At 39.9% G+C, this 21,946-nt stretch overlaps 1 protein-coding gene and 1 non-coding gene across 2 annotated transcripts; both read right to left on the bottom strand.

Annotated features, from left to right (window-relative positions):
* Positions 1-10,827: 10,827 nt before the first annotated feature.
* On the bottom strand, positions 10,828-11,969 carry LOC103710972 (E3 ubiquitin-protein ligase SGR9, amyloplastic-like). The gene has a single exon (XM_008796917.5). It carries the CDS (start codon positions 11,953-11,955, stop codon positions 11,146-11,148), a length of 810 nt encoding a protein of 269 aa, XP_008795139.4. The 5' UTR covers positions 11,956-11,969; the 3' UTR covers positions 10,828-11,145.
* A 1,049-nt stretch (positions 11,970-13,018) lies between these two features.
* Positions 13,019-13,092, bottom strand: TRNAN-GUU (transfer RNA asparagine (anticodon GUU)). The gene has a single exon. It is a non-coding gene; the product is annotated as a tRNA-Asn (tRNA).
* Positions 13,093-21,946: the final 8,854 nt, after the last annotated feature.

The following is a 21,946-nucleotide window of genomic DNA, read 5'->3' as shown; positions in this document are numbered from 1 at the left end:
TCTCCTTGGCCCTAGCAATCCATTTCTCAACTCAGATTGTTGGGCCCTCGGCTCGGGTTAACTTCTCTCTAACTATAGAAGCCTTGTTTTTTGCTACCTAAATGCCTCTTGGTGCCGGGCGATCTCCTCCTTGAGCCAAACCACCATCTTCTCTAACTTTAGCTTCACCTCCTCGAGCCTCCTTCGTGCCTCAGCAAGGATGGACTTGAAGCCATGCTTCTTCTCCTAGGAGAGGCGAGTTTGCTCCTTGACATGCTCCCTAACATTCTGAGCAATTGCTAGCTCTAATTTGGCCAAGGCCCTTCACTGCTCGGCCTTGCGAATCTCATGATTGGCCGCCATTACTCTTTGGTGGTAGGCTAAGAGGATAGCTCCAAGGGCATGGATAACATAGGAGGTATGTGATTGGAAAGATGAAGTTAGCAATAAGAATCATACATTAAACAACAACTCTAAATCTTCAATGCTCACCTCGACTGTTTCAGTGTATGCGATATTGATGAGCTCCTCTACTATCATTTTTCAAAAAATGCCTCTCATCTTTCAAAGGCATCATCCCCCTAAACAACTTAGCAGAAAGCTCGGAGGATTTGAGAAATGAGTCAGTGGTCTTGAGTGACTATGTTGGCCTGTAAATATCCAGCTTGGCCACCCTGAGATAAAGATGGGGGTGGCTGGAAGATTGATGCTCCTAGGGCCTCTATGGTGAGAGTTGAAACCTATGCCAATACAAAAACATGCTCAAGAGTAGAAGCAACTTCATCGACAGTTGTCAGTGTTTGAGAAAGCTTGACGGCAATGGTAGGATCCAAGGTTGGATTAAGAGGAGCTTTAGGTACAACTGTTGGCGCTTCCAGGAGGGGGCCTTTCAAAAACCGCCATCGAAGAAGCCTTCAAAGTAGCTAGAGGAGTAGGGACTGAGGTGATCACCTTCACCTTAGGCGACCCCTGCCTCATCAAATCGACCTTCAGCCTAAGCAACACTTGCTGAACTTAGGCACAGAAAGTTTGGCGTTAAGGATCAGGGAAGCATCGGGTGCCTTCACCTTTCTCCTTCTCAAAGGGTCGGCCTCACTCCTACTAAGCTTCCTCTTGTGGGGAGTATCCTTGCTAGCCTCAAACATGAGCTTGTTAAGGTCGAAATTCATCCCTATGAAACAAATAACAAGTCAGAAAAGTCGAGCATTGATTCTCAGAAGAATTTAAATTCAATTAGATCAAGAAATTACCCTTAACAGAGGCTGGACTAAGGTCACTATTTGCCAAGGCAGCCTCGAAAAGCAGTTTGGTCAAAGATGGTGCCATCATACCATGAAGGGTGCCGATCATTGCCTACTCCTTGTTAGATAAGATTGGGAACAGATTCATCATCTTCTTCCTCGTCATGGACCATTGCGATGGAAAGGCCCTTCTAACCATGAATAGAGGAAGGGTTGAAGAAAACAAGGTGGCAACCTTTTTTGCTGGAATGGTGTAACCATCATTATTTCGAGGATGTTTCTCAAACAAGAAAATATCTCAGAACAACCCTAAAGAAGGAGGAAACTGTGGAGTATAACAAAAGAACGAACCCAACAATCATCCTTCATGCATTTGGGATGAGTCGGGACAAGCTGATACCTATACAAAAGCTTAGCAAAAGCGCATGGAATGAAAATTCTTAGACCTGTTTTTAGAGTTTCATCGTATATAGCGAGATTCTTCTTGGATGATGTCACCAGCTCAAAAGGGCCAGGGAACTTCAGAGTGAAGCCTTGATGGGTGTGGTACTTAGAACAAATCCTCTCCAAGTCGACCTACCCAAGTATGCTCTTTTCAGCAAATGGAGCAAAACCGGTTGTTGAAAGAAGATCCCCCCAAGCAACCTCTCTGTTATCTATCTCGACACTTCTTCAAGACAAGAAATGAAAGAAAAGAAGAGAAAAGGGCAGAACAAAGAGAAGGAACTAGAATACAAAATTGGAGAAGCATACCGAAAGCTTAAGGAAAAGAAGAAAATGGAAGAATTAATGAATGCCGACGGTGATGACAAAGGAAAACCCTAGTCAAGAATGGAGAAGAGAAAAGATTTCAGGGGTGGAGTGTGGGTTCATCCTTGGTCATTCTCAAGATGACTGGTTGCAGAAACTTTAAAACCAAGACGAAGCACAAACTGCAGACATTATATAGAGACTTAGATGGTTTAGATCAATGCAGCCATTCGAGCAAACAATCTGATCTCGAACACGTGTCGATTAGACATTCGATTTCGAACCATCGCCAGGATTGCTACTAGCAAAACATCCAATTGTCATCCTAAAAATTCTACCACTAATGATACCACTTCGGAAAGGACAAATGCAAGCACACAATCATAAATGTAGTCTCTAGAAGATTTTTGAATCAAGCAAGATAGCCCCGATTGATCGACTTTGCAGCTTGTCTTGATTGATCAGTTTTGCTCGAGGAAAGCCACTTCCTTCACCCAAGCCAATCATGTTACCTTGGCCTTAGAAGTGGGAGAAAAGTGATATGCCTTGGAACTGACCTTTGCTGATGAGGCAAATGAACTAATGAAAGCTAGCAATCTAGGTATGAGCTGACTATTCAAGGCTTGCCACATAGCTGATCCAAAAGGTCTGTAGAGAGTCCTATGCATTTGAAACTCTCTCCTTAGCTGGCAATAACTCAGCTATGATCGCTAACTAGTTTATAGCAAACGTGATACCTAAGCCAATCTCCATGATCGAGAAGCACAAGTATGTTTCATGAGTGAGATACATGGTTTGTTATCTTATCTACCAACATATAGTTCCAAACTATGTCGCAGTGGGCTCCGTCCCATGCGTATATATTGTGTGTCCTAAGGTTTTCTAAGTAAGTTCTCTTTCAACTCTCTTATATTACCTCTTTGCTCCTCTCATACCTCATATTCTCTGAAAATCGTGTTTGACTTAGATATCGGAGGATCCTCTATCGGACACACTTCGATTGGTGAACTTCTTTGTTTCTTCTATTTTAGGTCAGAGCCAGTGTTGGAGCATAGGTCGAAGTCGTTTCTCTACCATCCAATGCCAACTCGTGGATGCTCAGCATCAGGATTACCGCTGATCGAGTGCAGCAGCTAGCAAACCATCACCACAGAGGCGTGCAACGACCCCATTCAATTTTTTTAATTTGGACTATAGACAAGCAGAGATCTCCAACGATCCCATATGCTGGATAAGGAATAACTATATATATCTTTATTAATTCTAAATGATGTTTCATGCTATTATTAAGTGCATATCTTCGAATAAATCAGTGCAATTGTTTGGAAAATTGTTTGTCATTACAATTCCATAACTATGTTAAATGGAAATTTTTCTAATAGTTATTATGGCACTTCAAAACTAAAATAAATATTGAGATATAAACACATGCAATGATGGCCTAAGGCATAAGGAAAAAATGTATATAAAAAAAATCCAAATGGATTAAAGGAAAAGAAAAGAAGGAAGGAAAGAATATACGGAAAAAAAACATTTGAAAAGCTAAGCAAGCAAATGACTAGAAAAGTTAGAAATATAAGAGACTAGATATAAAGGACCAAAAATTATTTGAAAAAATCATAAGTATATGATAGCTGAATCAACTGACTTATACTATTGGAACTTGCAGGGCAGAAAAAAGACAAATATAATCTTTCTTTGACGCTAATGCTTTTAATAGATGAAATATGAAGATAATGTCATATTTTTTTTGACTATATAAGGACACTCAGGATTATGATAAATAATTCTTATATCAACAAAAGGATTATGATAAATAAATATAACAGCTATTTACAAACTCAATGATTCTTGTGTGTTCTCACAATATATTTATTTATTATTTGTTTGTTTATTTTTACATGCTCAAACCCATTTAAATGTTGAATACATAATAAAAGAAAGATAAAAAAACAAAGAAAGAAAAAGAACAGGAACAGATGGAACAGGGGGGAAAAATAAAGAGAAAGAAAGAAGAAAATTAAATCTCAAATAAATAATTTGATTTGGAAGGGCCCAACGGGTTCGAATCGTGACCTACTGATGTATAGTCAATTGCGCCATCACTGAGCTATGGACTCAAAATCAAATATTAAGTTTTAAACAATTTTATCTTCAAAAATCTGTTTCTAATTTGATTGCAACTCGCAGCATTGTGAGAAATCAAAATCAATTCAAAATAGATCAAGTTATATGCCAAATGGATTATGACACCACTTATGGTAATGCAATACCTCCTCCCTCTATCTCTCCTCTCTTTTAGAATCATGATAACCTGCCCACCACTAATCCAATAAGTTCACCACTTGTAACGACGCCAAGACAATGGTCCATTACTTGAATTAATCAAGTCCAGATCAATTTGAAAAATTGGCAGCAATATGTTTTGGTGGATAGGTTGATTTGACCATTCTTCTTTTACCTTTTAAACTCCCATCAAAGTGAATTTTAATCAAGTTTGATTTGCATAATGTAAACCAGAATATATTCGGCTCAGATATAGTGTTTAGATCCTAGTCCAACTCGCTTCAGATGAGGAAGCTTTGCTTAAAACCTTAGGCCTGGAAATGTCAATGGAGACATCAGATATATCTGATGACACTTTGTTACTTTTGAAGCTAAGTTGATATTTTATAACACTGAAATTAATCCTCTATTTAATAACACTAAAAACATACAACACGTACTGTTTAATTGTCCTTTTGCTAAAGATATCAGGACAAAACTTCTGTCTTTATCATGTAAGCAATGGCCCATACCCTTGAGCTATATTTTGGCCAATTGGAGATGGATAATATTGTCAAATGCATCTGTTCAACTTTGATCAACTTCATTTTTGAAGAAAAGTAGATTGAAAATCTTCACTTTTTCAGTGATGTCTCTTTCAAACAATTCTGGCCATAAGAGATGATATAGCGTAGATTTGATGACCACCAAAATCGCAATACCAACTCAGCCGACCTATAGCTAGGTAACACGTGGTGTGCACAATCAACAACTGAGCGAACCTCCAAACAAATAGCATGAGCAATTACAGCTCACCAAGATTTTGGGACACCATAGAAGGAAGGCATAACTATCTAAGATGATATATAGATAAGGAAAAGAGGGCTAACTCATCCAGAATCATGCGGCAAAATCATGATGGACTCTTGCCCTTCTCTCTATATAAATACATATTTGGTTTTCGTTAATTGGATTAGAAAGAAATATAAGGTAAGTGCACTGCTAATGTATTAAGTAAGCACATCATCTTTTTCTTTCTTTTTTTCTTTGTTTTTTGACTGGACCAACATGGAGTCTCAGAAGACCGTTGGAAACTCAATATATTATTTTCAATTATTGGGTTGTTCTAGGTGTTTTCTACCCCTTTGTACTCTTGTTTTCGTTCACATGATCTAGATGTTGAAATCTATTCTTCCTCTTCTTACTTTTTTTTTCTCTTTTTTAATCTCCTCATTCTGTACCTCGTTTACTATTTGTATGTGTGTGTTTATTTTTTTCTTTTTTTTTGGTACATCGGCTACTCATACACAACGGATATGAGTGTAGTCCATTAAGTCAGATGTGTGTGTTTTCTTTATTGACCTTTCTTTTATCTTTTCATATTTTTAATAAAAATGAGTTTGTTTAATTGCTAGTCTTTTGTCGAAGAAGCCTCTAGTCGGCTCCATTTTCTGAAAGTATAACTTAACTTCGCAGGCGTGTGCATACTATCTAAAATTGGTAGGTTGCAATTGATGTTAGTTGTACATACTGATTCCAACTGCATACTAGGAGGATAAATTGGATCAACTTAACCCACTAGCACTAAACTGATGACCCAACTGGTGCTTGCTCTAGACACAAAGATGTCTTGCCGGTTCCTATAGTTTGCTTGCAGTGCCTTTAGATGAGGATGTAGATCAAATTGAATGACATGGTGATTTAGGTCCAATCTTCATGATCAATGTTTTTGTGTGAATCGAGGCAGACGTGTGTCATTAGAGCCATTTGTGATGGAATGCACATTTCATTAACATTCGGCAGGCACTTTCCTCTATTGAGCACACGAAAAGAATCCTAAAGAGCTAGAGGGCTACAGAATTCTTTAGAATCTTATGGAATTGGCTAGAAACTAGATATTTATACAATGTTCCTAAACTTCCCTAGTATGGAGGTAGGAGAGTTTTAGAGAGTGATCTAGAATATTCCTGACCACTAGATTGGTGACACTAGTAAATAAGCCTAGCTACTCATTGTGTCTAGAGTTGCCTATGAAATGAGAAGAAGCCTTATTTGGCAAAACCACCCAAGCAAAGTATTTCATTCATCCAAACCTTTTTGTATGATCATTGTCACTTTCTGTTGCCCAGCTATGTAACCCAAGAGGGTAGTGAATTGGGCTTTTCGAAAACTTTAAGTGAAATGCAATGGAATAAAACTCGATGAGTGAATGTATGTTGCGAAAGTAAATATGCAAGTGATCAATGAAACGTATGCTTGCATATTCGTCCATCGGTCAAATCGGATATGTAATTATTGGAATAATTGTTGGAGACTCAAATGATGGATATGCAAGCATGATAACTTATATGCTGTTCTATATCTCCATGAATCTAGGAACTTTAGTGGTTCGATTTATGCAACATAAACACAACAAAAATTATAGTGGTTCGATGCAAACCCTGCATCAATATCCACTCCCCAAGACACCCTTCTGAAAAATTTTTACTATAATCTTTCCAAGTCTATAGTCTGATTGTTTTACCTCGGTTCACAATCAATCCAGTTGATATTCACTGACAATCAACCAAAACGACGCGACAAATCAAGACCCGGAAAGGAGAAGGGCCGGCTATGACCTTCTCCATTGCAATGTTCTCAATTGCTCTCGCTGCTTATCCTGCCACGAAGAAGGGTTGTGATAAGAAACGCTCAATTTTTCGTGCTCTTGCTACAGTTAAACGATCTTCTTCGGATAATTCATCCCTGATCCCAGTTTGGGACTTCCTCTTCATGTCATCCGATAAAAGTTTGACTAAAAGTGGGATATAATCGGATCAACTTTAACCCACTTTCTAACTCGTTTTTTATATAGGAAATCCACGCTTCAAAAAAGAAGTGAAGTGAGGGAGAAAGAAGTAGGCTGAACGCCGAAAGTGGAGTCAACTGACGCCTCTCTTTGACTCGCTCAGTGCAGATTGACGCTCGAGACGAGACAGCCTGAACAGCAGAGACAGCCGCTTCAGGGAAAGCAGCCCCACCTGGAAACCCTTCCCGCTTTTTCCTCTATTCTTCTTTCCACTTATCGAATTTGAGTCCCGCTTGGGCACAATTTACTACGTCAGACGGGTTGACTATGAGAAGGGCAGTCATCACTCTTCTCTTTCCTCTTGCTGCATTGAGGAAAGGCTCCCTCTAGAAGGCCAACAAAGATATCCCTCAGCCACCTTTGATTGACTTTGACTAGGCCAAATTATAAGCTGCTCTTTCTCGCATTTCTTCCTCGAAATCAAAGCCTATAATGGCTTACCTATACTATTCCGCTATTCGGGGATCAGCGATAATTAGATCAGCATAGACGATAGGCATGTCAAGATTAGGAAATTATCTTACTGTAGGCCTAGACATGAACGAAGTGGAAAACTTCACCGAAAACGCAAGCAGGGATGGCTGCGAAGCTTGACTTAGAAAGTAGACCAAAAAGATGGAGTTGGCAAATCCACCCCAGGCAGAGTTTGTGAGCCGTGTAATAGGCGACCATTTCGCGCGGTTCGGGGGGCACTTGAATAAGCCGCCGGCGCCCGGCCGCGTCTTTACCCCTATCCAATTTAGAGGCGAAAGATACCAGAGCAATGTTGTATCAGACTACTTGTCTCCTTGTAGTTGGATCCCCAATTTTTTGAAATGAACAGGATTGGTATGGCTAGTGAAGAGCTGAAGAAAAGCTATTCTTTTTCTCACATCTCGATTTCTCTCTCATTTCTTAATGTCTTTCTTTTTTTTTGTTCTGAAAAAACAAGGGCAGAGCAAGAGCAAGAATTTGACGAAAGTGAGAAAGACTTGTTCGAGGGCGAAGGCCCAAGCAAAGGATGTCTATAAATTGAACAGCCCTTGTATTTTAACTCCCTGAAACGACAGCGGAAAACGATCCATTGCCGCCGACAGATCGGGTAAGGCTCCACTATCAACTGGCAAGGATCCAGGTCCAATAGCGCTTCCTGTCTTTTCAAAAATCTCCCCCGTAGCCCTCACTGAATCCACTATTTGGATGACAGCTGCCTCTTTCCTTCCTCGAGAAAAGGTGAGTCTTCAGCATAAAAGTGAGAAGCACCAATTGAGGTTGATCCGGAACCACCAGCAGCGGAAGGCAAGAACCAGTTGTTTCAACCTAAACCCGCCCACCACCCTGTTCCGCTTAGCCTCATGGGATTTCTTTGAGAATGACGTTCAGTAGCCTTCTAGCAATAGCAACTGGAAGACGGAACCATAAGAAGAACGAGCCTGTGACTGTCAGCCCCTTCCTCACTCGACGTTTTTTTCTCTTAACCCAATGCTCCAACAACTGCCCTGGCCCTTTCCTCTGGAGCTGGAGGCGCAGAATTTGGTCAAACAGCTGGCACGGCACTTTCCTCTGCTAATCCAAAAAGGCCCTAAAGTTTCTTGCTGCCTCAAACTCTGCCAAGAAAGCGCTGGGTCAATCCAAAGACCGGGACTTTTCCCTGACTGGCCTGATTGGACCGCTCTGCCTACTGGGCCTGGCTACCCCGCAACTTACCGCTTCAAAGCCCTATCTACTTTTTTGGCTATGCATTCTATAGGGTATTGGCGTTGTGCGACACTAGTCCTGTCGTCCGCCTAATTAGTGGGGCTCGACGAGTGGAAAGAAAAGAGGTCGGCCACTACCACCGAGCCTATCCCTAGGATTAATACAATTCAATTCAAAGTTTGGATGGACTTTTCTCCAAGTTTCAGTTCCTAAAACTTGTCACAACAGAGTATAAAGAATAATATGTAAACACAATGAAATACTGCTCCTTAAAGATAAATAATATGAATAAATGGAGTTTTGAATCAATTGGTTTTTCTTGATTCATTCTATTTCTCATCTTGTTTAGTTTTTTTGGTGTTCTCATGCATTTATACCACTTAGGAGTGGTTGGAAGACTCTTCTAGTTGTTAAACAGCTCGAAAAAGCCGTTGTGAGATAAAAACGATCGTTCTAAAAGAGCCATTATTATTGTCAGGTGTAGAGGAGTCAGCTTGACGTTTTCAGGAGTCGACTCATGGTCTTTAAGGGTCGACTCGAACTTGTTGTTTTTACTGCATACTGTCTTTCTTCTGCGACCACTATGGACTCGACTCTTTTGGTTTAGGGATCGACTCATCCAGTGACAGAGGTCAACTTGTAATTTTCATAGGTTGACTCTCTGATAGACTGAATTTTACTGCTCTCTTTTTTTTCTCTGTGATCGTTCAAGGGTTGACTCGCGTGTTTCTAGGCTCGACTCTTGTCTGATTAGAGTCAACTCATATTCTTCATGGGTCGACTCGCCAATATGATGAAATTTACAGCTCTTTTTTTTCTCTGTGGCCATTTAAGAGTTGACTCGCTTGCTTCTAGGGTCGACTCTTGGGATAGCTTAAGTTGGAATTTTTTGTATTTGTATGTGAGCATTCAAGGGTTGTTTAAAGGCCTTTTTGGAGTTGAGTTTCTTTGTATACAACTTTGGATAATTAGGACTCATTTGGTTTGCGGAAGAAGGAAGAAAAGTATGGTCAACGGAGAATAAAGAAATATCTTTTGTTTGGTTGGAGTATTCAGAGAAGAGAGATGAAAAAGTAGCATTGCTATGTGAATAAGATTGTCATGTTTTATGGGAAGGAAAAACCCATAGGAGACATAGGAATGGTATTTTCCCACTATTTGAAAATAGGGCCTTTTTTTTTCCAAAAGTATCTTTAAGCCATCAAAATTCATAAGTAAAGCCTTTTCTTTTATTAAAGGTATAATTGGTATTTCATACAACTTACTCAGAAAAGTGGATGCTCAAACAAATATGAGCCACTCTGTGATATGCTACTCTTTCATAATCAACCAAATATGCTAAAATCATTTTTTCAAGTATCACATTTCTAAAAATCATCTTCCAAGAAAAAATATTCCAATGAGGGAAAAAAAAATTTGCGAACCAAATGAGTCTTTAAACTTTATTTGTGAGTTACTGAAGGCTTTATTAATTCTTGGCTTTCTATAAACATTCAAGCATATTCTAAGGCAACTGGTTAGTAAATTTTTTACTCAAAAATTTTGCATCATCAAAATCAAATCTTTAGGGCCAACAATTTCCAAATGTTCTAGGTTGTGATTTTTGAATGGTAGGCTAATTTAAAGGTAATTATGGATAAGCAAAGCTTCTAGGTGTTGTACGAATACTTGAGAAATTGCAAGCTTGCGACACATTGGATGTGCATCAGGAGATCATGTAGATTCTTGCAATTGCAAGAACTAGCATCATTGAGCACAACCCAATTGGATCAATTGAACCTCCGAGAGATATATCCCATCCACAAGTTTATGACGTTGCATCCATTGATGAATAGAAATGGTAGGGACCCTCCTTTGTAGTATTCGGCCTTCATCAGTAACCACTATTATATATCATATTGGAGCAGTCGAAAATAGACCCAATTCGTAAAAAGGGTCACTACCAACACTAGATTTGCCCTTTGAGGAACCATTGCATTCTTCTTGCTGTTGCACGCCATGGAATTGGAAAAACAACCTTAGCCTTCCATAGTACATTATCTTTTTATTTAGTAGGAGTCAATGAACTAGATACATACAACTAGCACTTCATTTATGTCAGTTCCCCACCACACGTTCCACCACTCTTGTGATCAAATATTAGTACATGAACATGAACATAAAGTAAAAACACGTACAATGAACTGAAAGGAAAATAAAATAAAAAACACCTTCCACTTATTTACGTTAATTCTACCAACTATATATATATATATATATATATATATATATATATATATATCTGTGGCCATTCTTATTAGTTATTACCACCATATCTATAAAAAAAAATAATTCAGAAGAAGTGCATCGACCAAGATCACCTTCCAAAAGACCCAAAGATTAATCCTACATAGCACCACCCATCCTCAACAGAGACCTCCACATCCTCCCCATCTCATAGAAGACATCCTCCGCTGGAAGCTCAAACCGGCAGCAAGGGCAGGTGTTCCTGTTCGTCAGCCACCCCAGCACACAACCCCAGTGGAACCAATGACCGCACGGCAGCTCGCACACGTCCCTCCCCACCTCCATCTCCTCCTTGCAAATCACGCACTCCCTCCCCCGGCTCCTGCACTCCACCGACGGCAGCGCCACCACCGCCGCCACGGCCGCAGCCACTTCCGCCCCCACCTTTCTCCCCTCCCCCGACACCACCTCGAACAACCGCCGGCATTTGGCCGCGGCGTCGACGTAGTGGCCGAGGACTGCCCACCCTCCGGCCCCGAGCCCGGCCGGGCTCAGCGCGGAGGATACGGCGTGCTCGGCGATCCTCGCGTGCCAGTCGGGGTGGGGTCGGTCGGAGTCGTAGGCGTCGCACATGGCCTGGAGGAGGAGGGCGGCGTCGAGGTCCCGGAGGCGTAGGCGGTGGGCGGCGGCGGCGGCTGCGGTGCCGGAGAGGGTGGGGAGGAGGGAGTGGAGGTGGCGGAGGAGGAGGCGTGCGAGGAGGAGGGTCTTCTCGGGGAGGGAGAGGGAGTGGAGGTGGGCGAGGGCGCGGGAGAAGTGGAGGGGGGAGAGGAGGAGGAGGGAGAGCCGGCGCCGCTGGAGGCGAAGATCAGCGTCTAGGGCGCGGGTGAGATCCGAGAAGGCGCACGCGGGGAGGTGGAGGAGGGCGGCCATTACGGCTTCGCCCGAGGAGGCGGAGGGGGAGGAGTCCATGGGGATTCGAGAGGACTTGGAGAAAGAAGTGGAGTGGAGTGGGGTGGGGTTGGGCTTATGAGGATGTGGGATCATGGGACGGTGACGTATTTGGACGTGTCGTTTGGAGGAATGACAGATAGGTCCGCTACGGTGTGAAATGACTTATGGCATTTGTCCTCTTGGATTTTTTTTTTTTTTTTTTCAAGTGAGCATTGCATTATCATGTGCTTGTTTAGCATGCGGGTGAATGGGACAGGAATAAGTGGAAAGGGTACGCGATAAAGGGCTAGAAGACACGACCGTGAAATATTCGAAATTAGATTATTTCAAGATATGTTTTTTAATTATGTTTTTTTTCGTTTTTCCAAAATTTTGTCTCATAAAAATAGATTTTTTCAGCAAAAAAAAAAATAAAAATAGATTTGTCTCAACATCAAATCATAGTGCCAACTATAGCTTTGACTTGATCGCTTCGAACAAATCCAGGTAAGCTGATGGGCTGCACCAAATATTTATGCTGATATAAAACTTTTATATTGGCCACAAAAGTCATGATTTTTTATGTCAAAAGTCATAACTTGATTTGGCTAAGAAGATTTCAACCGGAACCACCATAACTTTGTCAACAATGTTTATGCATGATGGTTACTGCAAAGCCCCTTTCCAATGGCCTTAGCTCCAGTAGCAACAAACAAAACAAATTTCATACATTTCTACAATTTATTTTTTGAGTGATCTATAATAATATTATAACAAAGCATCATTTTATGGTTATAGTTCCACATCCTTGTAATGTCCTGGATAGATTAAGAATTAATATTCACCAAGTTATTGGAAATTCTCAGATTGTTCTTAATCACCTCATAAGTTCAGTGATTCTCCAATAATTTTTTGTAGTTAAATTAATTAAGAGTTGTTCCATTCTTCATGAAATCTTTGATTTAACTATGATTTATTACCAGCATATTGAGAAACTTTTATACATCCTAATGACAAGATCAACTATTGGCTATGTGCTTGCATTATTGAGGTTTTATTGCTTTTCAAAATTTAATTAATATAAAAAAGAAAAGAAAAGAAACGCTAAAGGAAGGGCTTGAACCTTCGACCTTGTGGTTAACAGCCACACGCTCTAACCAACTGAGCTACTCCAGCAAATATCTTTGAAAGTCCAAATCAGCCTTAATAACTAATTTCTTGTGTATGTTCAACCCATGCTAGAATAACATGAAATTCTATGAAAGAAGATAATTGTAATGACACCCCTTGCACAAAAATGATTCAATGGATCTAAGGAAAGGTAGGTTGATTAAATAGTTCGATGCCATCTGGATTGAATTTTCAAATAATTATGTACCCTTATGTATGAATGCATGATAGATAATCAAATCCATGTATATATGTACACATGTATGCATGTATGTATGTACGTGCATGGGGGCATGTATGATGCACATCAAGCAAAAAATTAAATCATTAAATTAAAAAAAAGGTCAAAATACAGAAATAATTATAAAAGAAAATTTATAATAGTAAAATTTAAAAGAAGTTAAATGAATGATGCCATTTTAGTCATTTTCAACATATTTTTTATCATTTTTTTGAGTAGTTACACTTCTTTAATATAATTATTCCTCATCCGATTGTTATTGATTATGCAACACATTCACTATAGATTTTTGTTTTGCTATGTCATTCCCATGCATTTGATGATTTTTTTTTACTTTTTAATAGTTTAAATAAATCAGAACATGTCTAGTCGTCAAGAATGAAAATTGGGAATAGCTTTTCTATTTCTAGAATTCATTACGAAGAAGGATTTTTTTTCTTTTGTTGAAAATGGAGCAAATCTTGTAGCATACAATATAATATCTATTGATATATTAATATTGATGTTATGTAATATTTGTATTAGTATAGTAATATTTCTACTAATATTGGTATTAAAATTACTATTATATTAATGCTAGTATAATACTAATATTCTAATATTGAAATTACAAATATTACACAAATTATTATCAATATTAATGTATATTATGTTATAATATTAATATTAGTATTATGAAGATTACAACAATAACATAACATGAACAATATATTGTGATACGATCTCAAATATTAATAATGGATATTCGTAATGTTTCAAAATATGATTTATACTACTAATTATAATAGACAGAAAATTTTTCTTCTATTGTTACTCATGCACATATCCAATATGAGCAAAGTAGTAAGTCGAGTCCAATTTTGAGTAGCTAAATACAATTTTTAACTCTCTTTATGGAATCCAATGTCTTGTAATCAACATTTCCCTATCCAGATAAGTCACTAATTATGATATTATGTTGTAACAGAAAATTACTACTCATCAATTCCCACCTTCTGTTCCCACTTAAAACAAGCAAGGCCTTGGCGATAGTATTATATATGTTATATGTGTCAAAATTTGCCGATTCTTTGAAAATATGTTGCAAGCATTTTTTTTTCTTCATTTAATCATTACATTATATTGCAATTTAGAAATGGTTCTACATATCTTTGTTTTTATTTCCATATGAAATTGACTTTAAAAGATAATGAATATAAATAAGGATTGGTAATTATTTATTTAGTTACTAAATTCATGCAGATGCAGGGTTTTTTTTTCTTCTTTTTGCCTGCTTAGGAAAAGAAAAGAGGGGGGTGAGGAAGACCTCACCCATGTAGCAATGTCCAGTGGGTCCTCTCCCCTCTGGAGAATGTTCGATACGGGCAGACAAGTTTTACTCATATCCTCCCCATCCGTGGGGGAGCCTTACCAACATGGCAGCCCTTTCCACGTGTGAGTACGTCACACCAGCACCAGGTAAGTATCGACAGACCAGATGGCGACTCCACTGGACAAATCAGATGGAGGGCATTCGGTGGAATCTTAGCCCTGTTCCAACCATGCTACCACCTCGATAGTCCAGATACAGGTATTGGGCACCAAGAATGATAACCTTTGGGTTCATGGACCAGATCACATAGTCGAAGCAAATTAGGCATGGAATTGGATCATTGACTGCAGCCATTTCCCGACCTGCATTATTGATCACACACGTCCATTCTTTCAGACAATAATATGTCTGAGAACGAAGTTGCCATTCCACTAAACTACAAGGACAGATGAGTCAGACTATCTATCAGGAAAAGGACGAGGTCTTTGAAAGTGGGGAAGGTATGTAGATGTGTTCACTTCTGCGTGTCAGGTTGGGGCACGTCAGGCTTCGATCGTCGTTTTCTCCTTTGCTCCCCCATGCACCGTTTGCCGTCGTGGGAATGGACGGTGCTTCATGTGGCAGCGTCCCCACCCAAGTATATAGTCAATATACTAAGCGAGATCTCCTTACCTTCGCGATGGCTTACCCTCCCCTCTCGCCAATCCATGCACAAGAAACGCGGATCTTTTGTCAGTAAAAAGCCTGAGTCTTCTTTGAGCTTTTCGTACATTGGATTTCAGTGTGACACGAGATTCGGCGGCGGTCAGAGGTCACCTAAACAAACGGCGAGTAATCGTATCCGCACTCCGGTACTTCAATAATGAAGTGCTGCTCCGCCACGCTGAACTGTGCCTTCTGTGGTCCATATAATTCTGCTTCCGTTCTTCTTATCTTTTATATAAGAAAATAATTTCTCCTTAGCTGCCTCCATTTCCTATTCCAGTCTTGATTTCCTTTTCGGATGTATGATCTCACCCATTCAAGTGTTGATTATATCTGAAGTCAAATTTCTTGTTGTTGTACGATTAACTCGGGGTGGTGATTGTTGGGCATGAAGAATTTACTGGAATTGCAAGCTTAGAACTCTATATCAACCTATAAATCAGATCTTAGATCTTGGTTGCAACAAATTAGCCCGGGTTTGCTTGAAAGGTGCAGTCGAAGAAAGTTCTATGCTGGGTTAACTGTCGGCCTAAATCCAATCCAACGAACAAAATATCTAACATTACTGCAATTAGAGGTACTTCCAAACCCAACCACATTCTAAAGGAGTACACCAAAACTTTCATCTCAGAAAAAAATGGGTTGGTTAAGCTACATCTTTTTGGGTCTAGTTGTCTAAGATTGTATCATAAGATGATTTTAACAATAAATAAATTTACACTTTAAAACAGGCCAAAGTTGAATTCTAACCCCTAATATTGAAATACATGATAGGGTTGTGTTGATCTAATTGTTAGTTGTATAATAAAATTTGACATTGGTTTGATTTGCAAAGCCTCTAACCTACACCTTCCAACTTAACCTTGATAAAATTTGACATTGGTCTGAAGGCAGGGCTAAAGGATGTTTTTCTTATTGGAGTACGATGGTTGGTTTGGTATGCCCAAAAGATATCGTGGAGCTCATTTGCTTAGAGTTCCTTTGCTCGACGTAGCTGTGTCTTCAGATCTTGCTAGATAGTCCTGTTGGTCACCTTGGCTTTCCTATTGCCCTGAGGGTGTCCAATTGGGATGATCCAATGATCTATGTGAAGATCAATGTAGAATTTTTTGAAACGAGTATTGTCGAACTACCTTCCATTGTTGTTTATAATGGCCTGAGGAAGCCCAAACCGTCATATGATGAACTTCCAAATGAAGTCTCGAGCATTGTTCTCGATGATCCGGACTAATAGTTTGGCCTCGACTCACTTAGTGATGTAGTCGATGGACATTATTAGAAACTTTCTCTATCCAATTGCTTACAAAAATGGTCGAGGATGTTGATCATCTACTAAACGAAAGGCAAAGGAATGCTGATTGGTGTGAGAGGGGCGTTGGCTACTATTGCATGTTTACATGCAACTGGCATTGGCCCCACCTCCTCATGAAGTCAACTGCATCCTTTTGGGTAGTCGACTAGTAGTAATCTTGTTGTAGGACCTTGTAAGCTAATGTCCTGCCCACCAAGTAGTTTCCACAAATTCTTCTATAGACTTTTCGAAGTGCATATTAAGTCTTGGAAGGTCGGAGACATCGAAGAAGAGGTAGGGTGAATGTCTCTTGTAGAGCTTTTGCTCCCGAAGGATATAACATATAGATTGACTCTTAAGCCTCCAGGCTTTCTTCCTATTCTCGGAAAGTCTTCCATCCCAAAAATAGTCAATGAGGGGATTGATCCAACTCAACTTGAAATCAACCTATAGAACTAAGGCTGGCCCTCCTCGATGCTCGGCTTGTCGAACACTTCAAGGTAGACCATCTTCTAAAGATTAGCACATTATGAGGTAACGAGCTTTGAAAGTTGCTAGGCTCTAGCATCCTCCAACCTAGGAATTTGCAGAACCTCGAATTCCTTAAAGGTCGACGATATATCCTTGACCTTTTGAGGGTACTTTGCCATCATAGGGACCCTTGCTTCAAAGTCTCCAATGGATGTATCTGACATCTAATTGGGAGTCACTAAGAGATTTCAAGCGATAAACTTCATGTTCTTGAGAAAATTTGAGGCTGGTGAGAAGGGCCTCATAGTCGGTTTCATTGTTGGATGACTTGAAGCCAAAACGCAAAGCATACTTTGCCATGACTCCATTCGAGCTGGTAAGGATAAACACGACTTTGCTTCTAATCGGGTTGGAGGATCTATCAATGTGAAGCATCCATGAATTTTCTTGCTCATGCTCCTTTGATTTCATGCTGACATCTGCATCTTCGAAAACTATGCACTCCATGAGAAAGTTGGCCAACACTTATGCTTTGTTGGCTGGTTGGGATTGATAGTGAATATCAAACTCTCCTATCTTGACTGCCTATTTAGTTAGCCTTTCCAATGTATATAGCCTCCGTAGGATTTGCCTCAATGGTTGGTTGGTCAACAAGGTGATGGAATAGGCTTGAACATTAGGCCAAGGTCTCCTAGCTGAGGGGATGCGAATATAGGCTATCTTTTTGAGCTTAGGGTATCTTTTCTCAGCATCTCAAAGGACTCAATTTAGGTAGTAGATTGGCCTCTGCTCTCCATCTTCTTGGACAAGGTTCAAGCTTAGTGCCAAGAGGGACACGACCAAATAGAGGTAAAGCATCTCCTCCAAGCATGGTTGGGTGAATAGTGGTGGTGAGTTGAGGTGTTCTCTGATCTAGCCGAAGATGGCTTGACACTCTTCGGACCACTTGAAATTCTTGATCTGCCTCAATGCTTTGAAGAAGGGTAGACATCTTTCTGTTGATGTTGCCACAAATGTATTGAGCACTATGATGTGACCTGCCAAGCGATATGCCTCCTTCTTAGTCCTTAGGAACATCATTTCTAGCACATCACAAATCTTCTCCAGATTGGACTCAATCCCGCACTATATCACCATAAATCCAAGAAAGTTCCTCAGGATAACTCCAAAGGAATGCTTGCTCGGATTAAGGTTCATATGATACTTCCTCAGGATTCTAAATATCTCCTTGAGGTCGGTTAAGTGATGCTCATCTTGCTTGTTTTTGACTAGTATGTCATCAATGTACACCTTCATACTGATGCTAATGTGATCCTTGAAGATTTTATTGATGATGCGCTAGTAGGTGGCTCCTATATTCTTCAGATCGAAATTCGTGATTTTATCGAAATACAACCATTTTTGGTGATAAAGGAGGTATTTTTCTCATCCTTAGGCACCATCTAGATCTAGTTGCAATCTGAGAATGCATCCATGAAGCTCAGCAATAAGAAGCTATCCTTGGGACATGCTTTGTTGAGGTCCGTGAAGTTGATGCACACTCGCCACTTTCTGTTAGCTTCTTTATGAGGATGACATTGGCTAGCTAGTCGGGGTAGTCAATTTTGCAGATAAAACCTACTTTGAGGAGCTTGTCCACCTCCTCGTCAATGGCATGTTACATCTCCAGGATGAAACTCCTTTTCTTCTACCATATAGCTTGGGGAGTTGGGTCCATGCTCCACCTGTGAACAATAATATCAAAGTTTATACCTAGCATGTCAGAGGCCGACCAGGAAAAGATGTCGACATTAGTCCAGAGAAAGTCCACAAGCCGAGCTTTGGCTACTTCATCGAGGTGCATCCTGATCTACACCTTTTTGGTTGGGTCTGCTTCATCGAGGGTGACTGGAAGGAGTTCGTCAACCGAATCCCCATGATGTTGCCTCTGCTCATCTCGAGCGTCAAAGGCAAAGATGGGCAGCATCTCCATAGGCCTCTTTTTCTTGGAGCATGGTGATGTAATAGCACTACCAGGCTAGTGCTTGGCTGCCTTGAACTTCTCCCATGCAATTCTCGGTCGGAAACCTCATCAGCAGGTGGTGGGTGGAGACTAGAGTGCGCAGTGTATTTAATCTAGATCTCTACAAAATAGCATTGTCAGTCAAGGGGACCTTGACGATCAGAAAGTTAAGCAATATTGTGGCCTACCTCGATGCTTGCCCCTCAATGATTGGAAGGAATATGATGTCTTCCACAAGGATTAGGTCTCCTAAGAAACCGATTAAAGGATAGTTGATCTTTCTCAGCCAATCAAATAGTAAATTCATTTTTTTCAAAAAGCCTCATAAAATAAGATATCTATGGAGCTTCCATTATCTACTAAAATTCATCTTATATCAAACTTAGTGATAGGAAGGAAAACTACAACAACATCATCATCATGAGGACTTTACATATCTTTAGTATCAGTATTTGAGAAGGAGATAACATCATTCGTCCTCTGCCTCTTTGGTATCGAGCTTTTTGTTTGAGCTGCCCGAGCATAGGTCCTTTATGCAAACGAGATTTTTTTGCCAATTGCCAGTCCACTTGAGTTGGTGTTGATAACCCCTGCAATCAACCAGTTGTCGATCTACAATTTGGGAGTTGGCTACCCCTACAGTATTGGCTTGGTCCATGGGTTGTCGATGCACGCACCGATATCCCCTATTGGATAAGGGCCTCAATATCATTTTTGAGCTGCATACAGTCCTTAGTGTCATGCCCATAATATAGGTGGAACTTATAGAATTTGTCCATGTCCTTCCGGGCTGCTGGCTTCATCTTTCGAGGTTATTTCATATAGCCTTGATTCTAGATCTCCATGAGGATATGTCCTTGGGAGGCATTGAGAGACGTGTTCCTCTCTAACCTTCAAGGTGGACTCTTCGGTCTGTGAGACTCTCCTTATTCTTCCTCGGCTTTTTGCTGAGCTCTTCTTGGTCCACCTAAGCTCATTTATTCTTCTTCTTCTTGTCAGGTCAGTCCCTAGCTGAAGCTCGCTGAGCTACCATGGCCTCTTCAACATTGATGTATTGTCGCCCTGGCTAGGAGCTCAATATAATCCCTTAGAAACCTGTTCTCCAGAGAAAAGAGGAATCAAGATGTCCCAGCATGCTCTTGATGGCGGATATGATACCAAATGGTTTAAGTCGCAGATCTCTAGCATAGTCGTATTGAAGCGGCTGATGTATTCTCGGAGAACTCATCCTCCTGCTTCTTGATGGTGAAGAGGCTACCTAAGCAAATTAGCTATTTGGCCTATGAGCACATCTTCACTTGGGAGCATAATATTTGGGATTATGCACCAATCGGAGATAATATGGTAGTTACTACTAAAAAGAAAAGTGTTTTATTGTGTCCAAGATATATTTTGTTTCACAAATCTAAGCATCTCCAATCCCTCAAGAAGCTATGCTTGACTCTTCTTGGCTCATGACGTATCCATAGTTACGTCTTTCGCAAAGCAACATAACTAGTCGACTAGTGAATGCACATGATAGATGTGAAACAAAAAGATCTTCCTTTCACATATATGCCTCTCGGTTTCAAAGAAATTACTTTTTTAGACGTGCTCTATTAATTCTCATCATTCATGACTATAAGCAGAATGCTAAAGTAATAAGCATTAATGTATCATTTTGTGATAGCTGAAAATCACATAGGGCATGAACTGAAGAAGTAGGGATTCATACCCTCACTTTCCGTGCGTGTTGATCAAATATCACATACAGTTTGAATCATGTGCTACAGTGGAGTTTTTCCCTGAGGAAAAGCGTATGCCATTTTCTATTAAACTCTATAGATCTTAGTTGATTCACTACCAAGCTCCAAGTCCTCTAAGTGCTCACCTTTCTTAAGTGACAAATTGAGATCTCATATCTATGGATGGTGGGATATCCATATCAGCCATTATACTAAAATTAAGGTGATATCTTGATCTATTGTCAAGGTAGATTTCAAGTTAAGCAGTATGTCCCTTCATGACAGTATTTCACTTAAGTTGTCTCATCGGCGATCGCTTCTATGCACTACAATAAATAGGCAATCAGCGACAAAATATTTTGCGACTAAATGCAATTTATCACTAGTAAGTATTGTATGGCAATGACATAAAAAGTTCATCATGAAATATCTCTTGCTTAATAGTTTTGGTGATGAAATACTATTTCATTGCTGATTTTTGTCTCCAAACATGTGGCACCAAATACTCCTCCTTTATTTTGGTTGGAAATTTTTTAGTAACAATTTAAGATGTTTTTGCCACAAAATATTACTGTTGCAAATACTAAGTATTTTAGTGATGATATACATGAGGAAATGGAGGAAAATAATGAAAGATGAAATGGAGTTAATGAGACCAAATCATATCTAGGACTTGGTTGATTGATTCAATTGGTTGATTAGGTGGTGCCACTATGATTAGGATTTTCCATCTCGTACAGATGAATGTCCTTATCAACCACACTTCTACTAAGAAAGTCATTTTTTAAGAATGTAACATCTCGTTATTCAAGTTGAGTTATAGTTTTATCTACCTCCTCACCTATGAATACATACTTTTTAAAGGGTTGAGTATCTGATAAAGATACACTTTTTTCCTCTAAGATCCAACTTTTCAAAATTATGAAAAATATTGTGAACATAAGCAGCCAACCCCCAGGGTCGTCAATTGCTCATATCAAGCTTCCTGCCTATCTATAAATTATATGGTGTGTAAGTGGCTGACTAGGGAGAGAACATGGTTAAGTGCATATGTAATAGTCCATAGGGCATACCCTCAATATGATATTAGTAGATTAGCTTGTTCCATCATTGA

This window comes from Phoenix dactylifera, chromosome 2 (assembly GCF_051530095.1).
Source record: "Phoenix dactylifera cultivar Ajwa chromosome 2, Ajwa_hap1_PhDact_Kaust_v1.1, whole genome shotgun sequence".
NCBI lineage: Eukaryota > Viridiplantae > Streptophyta > Magnoliopsida > Arecales > Arecaceae > Phoenix > Phoenix dactylifera.
The sequence above is the reverse complement of the archived record's forward strand: the minus strand, read 5'-3'. Positions and strand labels throughout refer to the sequence as shown.